The sequence below is a fragment of the Octopus bimaculoides genome, chromosome 7, assembly GCF_001194135.2.
Source record: "Octopus bimaculoides isolate UCB-OBI-ISO-001 chromosome 7, ASM119413v2, whole genome shotgun sequence".
Lineage (NCBI taxonomy): Eukaryota > Metazoa > Mollusca > Cephalopoda > Octopoda > Octopodidae > Octopus > Octopus bimaculoides.
In genome coordinates this window covers 24,263,218-24,272,436 of record NC_068987.1, presented here as the reverse complement: position 1 = coordinate 24,272,436, position 9,219 = coordinate 24,263,218, and the positions used below count along the sequence as shown (strand labels likewise).

The 9,219-nt window shown below is 32.3% G+C and overlaps 1 protein-coding gene across 5 annotated transcripts in view; it reads left to right on the top strand.

Moving 5' to 3' along the window:
• LOC106881333 (zinc finger protein 239) overlaps window positions 1–6,544 on the top strand; it is a 14,300-nt gene extending 7,756 nt beyond the window's left edge. For 2 of the 5 annotated variants that reach the window (XM_052969373.1, XM_052969370.1), the window contains 2 exons: window positions 330–1,284; window positions 3,324–6,544. In XM_052969373.1, the coding sequence (XP_052825333.1) occupies window positions 3,867–5,030 (1,164 nt within the window). In that variant the 5' untranslated portion in view covers window positions 330–1,284; window positions 3,324–3,866 and the 3' untranslated portion in view covers window positions 5,031–6,544. The remainder of the gene's footprint in view (window positions 1–329; window positions 1,285–3,323) is intronic. The other 3 variants (XM_052969375.1, XM_052969372.1, XM_052969371.1) reach the window with 2 other exon arrangements.
• Window positions 6,545–9,219: the final 2,675 nt, after the last annotated feature.

Genomic DNA, 9,219 nt, shown 5'->3' with positions numbered 1-9,219 from the left:
AAATGTATATATATACATATATGTATATATTTATATTGATATATATATGTGTGTGTGTGTATAAAGATATGTATATTTATATTCATATATATGTGTGTGTGTATATAGATATGTTTGTATATATATATATGTGTGTATGTGTGTAAATATATATATATATATGTGTGTGTGTGTGTGTGTGTGTGTGTGTGTGTGTGTTTCTACATACACTCAAACAAACACAGAAATATAGATACAGGGGGTATCTATAATATATATACACACTTTGAATACCTATAGAAGCAATAATTATTAGTAGATAACTCAAATACTTTTTATTTTATTTTCAGATATATGTATAAGAATAGACGATGGCATGAAGAATTAGCTTTGAACAAAGGACATTCATCCTAAAATGCTATTGGAAGTATGAAAACACAGTTGAAATCCAAAGACAGTATAAAAGACTTTTTTAGTCAGAATCCAGCTATGCATGTAGCCATCTATCACATCTTTAATAAGGTTGAATCTGATGGAACAGTGCAGGATGTGCATAAGAACCATTCTGGGAAGACCATGTCCATCAACGATCCCCATAAAGGAAGAAATGGTAAAGGAAAGTTTTCAAAGAAGTCCCAAAAATCTTTGCGGCAAGCAAGCTTAGACATGGGGATTTCAAGTGCATTTGTCCATTTTAAATTGCTAGGAATGGGAAAGTTATATCCCTACATTCACCCATGCTATCATTGACAATGATCCAAACAGAAGAATAGAGTATTGCGAATAGTACTTGGCAAAATGCTCAGAAGGTGTACATTTTGCAACAAAAGTTGTGTGGATTGATGAAGTTACATTTGAATTAAATGGTTTAATTGTCACAACTGCTCATTTGGGTGTGGGGCTCAAAATCTGCGTGTTACAGTGGAACAAGAAGTTAATTTACCAGGAATTACAGTTTGGTGTGCTGTTACATCCAGATGATTAATTGGAACATTCCTTATTGATGCTACAGTAACTGGTCTTATTTATTTGATTATGCTGCAATAGTCTATCCTGTCATGCATTAGAAATGTGTTTAAAGATGAAGCACCACCACACTATCATCGTGATGTACAGTCCTACCTTAATGAGATTTTGCCACCCTGGTGGATTGGAAGAAGAGCTTTTGTAAAATACCTTCCTCATTCACCAGACCTTACCCCTTTAGATTTTTTCGTAAGGGGATACTTAAAAGATAAACTGTATGCTACAAGACCTACGACAATTGCTGAACTGAGAGATGGCAATGAAAATGAATGCATTCAAGTAACTAACTAGCTGTTATTAATTCTATTACTTCCCGTTGACAAAAATGTCTGGATCAAATTGGATATCAATTTGAAAACAGATGATCGCAAAATCTGAAACAAATTGTATTAAAATGGATTCTGCTTTGTATAAATTGTTGAATATAAATTATTTTCGGGTGTTTAAATGCGTTTCAGTTACGTTTGTAGATCATAATATTTAAAAAAAAACCTATGTATACTAATAATTATTGCCTTTATAGGTATTAAAAGTGTGTATGCATATTATTGAGACACCCTGTATATGTATGTGTGTGTGTGTATATATATATTTATGTATATGTGTGTGTGTGTGTATATATATATATATATATATATATATACATACACACAAATGTATATATATATATATATATATATATATATATATAACAATAAGAAAATGGAGGGGATTAATAGGTGGTATTCATCAACTTGCAGACATTGTATTATGTCAATTTACTTGTTTATTTGTTTACTAAAAGGACAAAACAAACAAATAAACAAGTAAATTGACATAATGCAATTTCTGCAAGTTGATGAATACCACCTATTAATTCCCTCCATTTTCTTATTGCTATATAAATTAATGGTGAAATAACTTTTTACCCGCATCCATTTATTGCACTTGGTAATGTAATTGCCGTGCCAAAAAAAAAAACACTAGTGTAATAATAATTGGGTATTCTTCCAGCAGTATATTGGATAGATATTATCCCTTAGTGGGTTGGATTCACAACCCCTAACTTTCTTGGATATATATATAAAACTTTATAGACAGTGAATGCATTAAATTAATAATGATATATATGTGTATATAATTAAATCAAGGGAGCAAGGGTGAAAACGACCTGTCTCCAGCATGCCTCATGTGCTGACAACTTGAAAAAACTACCAAAACCTCCAGCTAAATATACACGACTGAAAATGCGCTAGCGAGTGAGAATTAAAAAGACCTCATGTTAATTGTAAATTGGGTCCAATGTATGGATTGACGCACAAAATAGGCCTTCTTCCTTTGTCATCACTGTACATGGGGGGAAGTTTAAGTCCAAATAATTGTACATACCATCCAAAGCTGGTTCACATGTCGAAACACAAGTATTTACACGTATACATCCAAGGAAAGTTGATATTAAATCCACTCACGAAAGCCAACGTGTATATTATAAGAATGGTCAAGCAGTGAATGCTATTCCAGTCAGAAGTAAAAATAATTTGTGTGTGTGTGTGTGTATATATATATATATATATATATATATACACACCCACACACACATACGCACACACATGCACGCACATATACATACACACGTGCATAGGCGTGAAAAAACGCACATATACCTCCACCACCCCCATCTACACATGCACACAGGTAGAAGTCTTGCTAACCGCCCCATTATTGCTGTTAAAAACAGCAATAATGCTTTCATATAGTTGCTTATATATATATATATATATATATACATATATATATATTATAGGCTCCTTTCAGTTTCTATCTATCAAATCTATTAACAAGACTTTGGTTGGCCCAGGGCTATAGTAGAAGACACCTACCCAAAGTGTGACCTAGTGGGACTGAAGCCAGAATCATGTAGTCGGAAAGCCAACTTTTTACCACACAGCCACACCATTATACGTTTTGTCTTTTAGAATTGATCGAGATATATCCAAAGAGACTGACAACCAAAAGTTTGCACCAAATGAAGTAATCTGTTTTGTTATTATTATATTGTAGATATGTATGTTTGTTTTGATCAGAAGATATAATATTTATATAATGGTTTGGTAATGTTCTGTAGACTGGTCATATTTGAAGGTCTTCATTCTAAGATCTGGACTCATAGTCCTTATCATTGAGTCCACCACATCTTGTTCTTTTCCTCTTCTGTAAATGTGTTCTGGCTGTTGCTTGCTAATCTAACTTTGTTGCCTGTGGTCAAATATCTTCTCTCCAATAATATTTATATTTACACTTCATTGTCCCTTATATCTCATGTTGTCTTCTTATTTCAGGTTATCTGATGACGTTGAGATACTAATATTTCACTGGAGATCAACATGTTTATCAACTTTTGAAGACTAAAAAGAACTTCGTCAAGCTAATGTCAGCCTATTTCTACAACTCTTTGTTGAATGAATGTAAAATATTTCCTTTGGATTGAGATTAGTGGCGAAACTACGTAAGCCATATTTAGAAGAAGGCTGTTGTAACGGCCTCACTAGCATAGGTAGTGCTGCAGCATAGCCACAATCCTCAGACAGGAACCTGTACTATAATGAAAAATTATCATCTTTTAACATCCATCTTCCATGCTGACGTGAACTGGAAAATTATGTTCAGAAATTTTGATTTAACAGGGATTAATCACTATGATATTGAAACTCTCATGTGTTAGGAGTGGTATATCTAGAAATATCTTGTTAGTTTAATGATCCAATTTGATAACCCTTAAGTTACTAGTTAGTTATTATAAGATTCTTTTACAATAAATTGACTTGAAGTTCTCTCTTAACAGCCAAAACATCAACACATCATATAGATTAAAAGAGAAAGTTATGGATGAGAAAAAGTCTGAAAATATTGATTCATCAACTCAGACACAGGAAAATACAGAAGAGGAATCACATCCTTGTGATATCTGTGAGGAATTATTCACAACAAGAAAGAATTTAATTCAGCATAAATTAATCCACTCTGTCAAAAAACTGTACCAATGTAAAATTTGTGATAAAATATTTTCTACAAGAAATTTGTTATCTTGCCATAAACGTATTCATACAGGGAAAAAACTACACCACTGTGATATCTGTGATGAAAACTTTTCTACAAGTGGCAGTTTATCTGCCCACAAGCGTATTCATACTGGAGAAAAACCATACCACTGTGACACATGTGGTAAAAACTTCTCTCAGAAAGGTAATTTATCTACTCACAAACGTATTCATACAGGAGAAAAACCTTTCCAATGTAGTGACTGTGGTAAAGCATTCTTTGATAATCGTAGCTTATTTACCCACAAACGAATTCACACAGGAGAAAGCCCATTCCGCTGTGATATCTGTGATAAAACATTTTCTACAAGGGGTCATTTGTCTTGTCATATACGTATTCATACAGGAGAAAGACCATATCGCTGTGATATCTGTGGTAGAACATTTTCTGTTAGTAGTCATTTGTCTTCTCACAAACTTACTCATACAGGAGAAAAACCATATCACTGTGATATCTGCGATGAGAGATTCACTAGAAACAGTTCATTGACTCGCCACAAACATATTCACTCTGGAGAAAGACCATTTAAATGTGATATCTGTGGTAAAACATTTTCTAGAAATGGTGATTTGTCTTGCCACAGACTCGTTCACACGGGAGGGAAACCATATCATTGTGACATCTGTGGTAAAAATTTTTCTCAGAATAGTAATTTATCTTCCCACAAACGTATCCACACTGGAGAGAAAACATACCAGTATGATACTGGTGATGAAACATTTTCTAGAAGTGATGATTTGTCTTTTCACAAACATATTCATGCAGGAGAGAAACCATATCACTGTGATATCTGTAGTGAATCATTTTCTACAAATGTTGAGCTGTGTTCCCACAAACATATTCATTTAGAAGAAAGCCCATACCACTGTGACATTTGTGGTAAAACATTTTCTAAAAGAGGTCATTTGTCTTCTCACATACGTGTTCATACAGGAGAAAGCCCATAAAACTCTGATATTTGTAGTAAAACATTCTCTTAAGGTGGTTCTTTATTTTAACACAAACTTAGCCCAGACAAATGAAAGACCATACCATTGTGGTACCTGTAGTGGAACTTTATTTAATAATTATTTATAGGTGAAAATTCCATAGATACTTTGGCAAAATGTTTTCTACAATCAACAATATATTTTATGATAAATTTATATATATATATATATATATATATATATATGTGGATTTTTTTCTAGAATACAGTTATCATCAACATCATTTGTATTTTAATCTTCAATGCTTGCAGCTTTTCTGAGGTATTTTGCATCATTTATTTGTACTGAGTTTCTGGCCATTTGAATATTCAATGGCTGATGCTACTACTTTTAATTAATGTAGTATGCCCCAATCCTCAGTCAATCTGCCAGAAACCTTCATAAACTTTTGGGGTTAATACTACACATATTGTACTCTGTAGATTTTTTAACTTTGCCACGTTTTAGGTTTCTATACTCCTGATCATTCTCCCAAGTTTAAAAAAATATTCCATGGCTTGTTTGGCAAATTCTGCTTCTACAACCAGATTATCAATAATTTTGAACTCTGTGTTACAATAGTTTAAATTCATTATAATTCTGTAACACAGAACTATAATGAACAGAAGTGGAATTAGACAAATTCTAGGTGGAGGCCTATATATGCTTAATTTGCTGCAAGTTGTTATTTTCCAGTTGTTTTATAGCTCCTGCTACTTTTAACTACTCATGTACATACAGAGCATCTGATGTTTCAGTCCTTAGTCAAGCTTTCACAAAACCTTTGTTTCTTTCAATTACTTTAGTACATATTTGGTATGAAATGTCTCTCACAAGACTACATCTGTACCTAGTCTTAGTACACACACAAGACTACATAAGGTGAGATCCTGTTAGAAGTATTCTCCAGATTGATTAAGTGGTTTATTCTTAAAACCTTTTCCAGTTGTCCTTATAGAAACATGGCATCTCTGACTCTACATCCACACATGAACATGAATTACATCCAAGCTAACATTATCCTGTACTGACTTAGCTAAGATATTAGCTATTTTCTTTAACATTAAATGTCGGTTATCACCATAGTAACATTATCAAACAAACAAATGTTTGTTATCAGTGTAATAATTATTAACCACTAACAAATGTATTTATATAGCATCATAGTAACATTATTAGGCATTAGCAAATGTCTATTATCACTATAGTAACATTATTAAACACTATGTGAACACCTGTAAAATATTTAAAAGAGTAATTGATCGATATTTCCAGATATTTGTTGATAACGTCAAAATAGTCTAATTAGTAGGTTATAAGTAATGATTACAATTTTTTGTTATCTTCTTATTGTTTATATCCATTCGGTTGTAGTAAATGATGATAGCATTTATCCTGTAATTAACTGTAAAATTTCCAATTGTGATGTTTTACAATTGTAAATATACAATTGTAATTGTATATTGAAATTTTTTCAATTTTATAATAAACAGTATATTTTGTTTAAATTTAAAATGTATCTTTCACTTTCTTATTGGAACAATTTTTATGAATTGTAAGTGGCTGTTGTTTATATATATATATATATATATATATAAAAAACACAATTTATGTACACATTTTTTGTAAATATGATACACAGGTTATATATATTTGTGTAGCAAGACACCAGTGCGTGTCTTTCTATCTTACTTCAACCTTTCAATATTCTGCACAAAGTCATCTGCCCTTTTCAAATACCCCACTCACCCATTTAGTAATAGGAGCATTTTCCTTTTCCTATCCCTGATGAAAAGTTAGCAACCTCACAAATGCTGCTAACACAAAGAAAAACATATGGAGGGATTACAATATCAATTACATGAAATTTTATTGTAAGGTATATATTCTTCATTAATTCATTATCTCTTACTATTTACATAAGTTTTCTCATTTCAACCAATTTAAGAATTGCTCTACTTTCGATGACTACACTTTCAAATGAGAACAATACAGACTACAACCATAAGCAACAAAAATTATTTATATATACATCATTGGGAACAGTTCTGACAACTGTTATCATACAATAAATATAACTTCATTCCTTTATCATTTGTTTTCACTTTTCTGGGTTTTTTTAAAGAAATAAATAATTAAAATTTTGAACCTTTAAGGACATAATTTTTTTAAAATTATTTTAGCCAAATGGATCCAGTGATTCTCTGCACACTGGTGATGTTATGGAAAACAACTTTAAAAATTTTTTTTATTTTCAAGACATGAGGTGATGAAAATCATAATTTATTTTTTGAGTAATGATAAAAATCGTTAAGGATGCAAATATTTAATAAAAGAAAATAAATTAAAATTTACTATGAAATTTTGTGATGCAGTGCAAATTGTATCCCTAATCAAGATGGTTTCAATTGATTGTAGTGAAAACATACAAATTACATGGCAATTGAGATTGTCAGCTAGTCTGGGATGTCAAGAGTGGATAAATCTGATTAAAGATGAAAAAATATTTAATGAAACAATATATTAATGTCTGCAGTGAAAGTTTATGATGACTGACAAACACTAAACCCTATTCCTTAACTCTAACTTCAAGATGGTTTGAATTGGCTGATATAGGAACATATACAAATAATATCTACTGGATGGAATGTCAAGAAAAATCTGAACTGCTAAAATTTTGATTTTCAAAGTTTCATAATTTTATGGACTACTATCAAAAGGCTATGATTTTCTGTTGGTATGAAAAACGACATCTGTGTAGAAATTACCAATAAAATCTAGAACAGTGTGTCAAACCAAAATTATCTAGGATATATAACAGGTTTACAACTTCTATATTTGCATTACAAGTGTGTGGCTTTGAGATGGCAATGAGGTTATTAATTCTGATATTTTTGTAGTATAATGTTAGCCTGTAATTGGGTGTAATACATTTTCTGTGCTACTTTTGTAAGTTTTTGATAATGTAGTCATTCATTCTATAACTAGGGCACGTTTGGTTCATGGACAATTCTATGAGAATAGACTTTGTCAGGATTTTGAGGAACTTCTCTATTATTGAAATGGGTTTAGATTTTGTCCCATTATATGGTACGTTGAACAAGTGTCTTCTGTAGCCCCAGGCTAAACAAAGCCTTGTGAATGGATATAGTAAATAAATAAATACAGACATACAAGTATGTATATGTTTGTGTTTGTATGAGTTGGTATTTTCTCTTATTAACACTTATGTTCACTGGTTGTGAGCAATGATGGTGTTATTTGCTTGCAGTCTACCTTGAAAGCACCTTTGGCATTCTTGACATAGTGTGTAATCTTTGTGAAAAAGAGTGGCATACCTACTATACAAATATGCCCTACCAACTTTGTTTCTTCATAACTTCCTGAAAAATGGATATGATTTTAAGGAAGTTTTCTACAAATGTGCTTGAGATGGTGTAGATATCGATTATATTGGAATTTGTGAAAAAATTTTCTGAGGATGGGAAGAGGAGTTTTGGAAAATTCACACATGTTGGCTTTATTTCCTTTATTTTAGAAAAATGGAGATGTTTTTAATGAAATTTTCTACAAATATCTTTCAGAATGTAGATTTGGGCTCGTATACATACATACAAGGACAGATACTGAACACGATAGATCTTTCCTGCAATCAGATCTGGACACAATGCAACAATGGATCACAGACTGGCAACTTAAGCTAGCTGTGGACAAGTGTACCACCATGCATTTTGGGAGAAAAAACCCAGCATTCACGCAATCCCTCCACAACACTAATATCAAGAAGTCTTCTTGTGAACGTGACCTGGGCACTACTGTCAGCAGTAATTTGCACTGAACAAAGCACATTTCTAAAATTGTCAAGAAGGACAAGGGTGTCTTGGCATCACTCAGCAAGACCTTTGTCAGCCACTCTCTAGCTATCTATTTAAGGGTGTATATGGCTATAGTGCAGCCACACTTGAAATTTGCATCACCAGTCTGGATCCCCTATCTTGCTCAGAACATCAACCTCCTGGAAACTTTTCAGAGATATGCATTTATCGTACTATGAACGCCTTGCTTCTCTGGGCATGGATACATTGAAGCTCTGATGTCTGGCAACTGACTTGGTAAACATCCACAAAATTATTAACCATTGTGCCAACAACAACCTTGAGCACCTTTT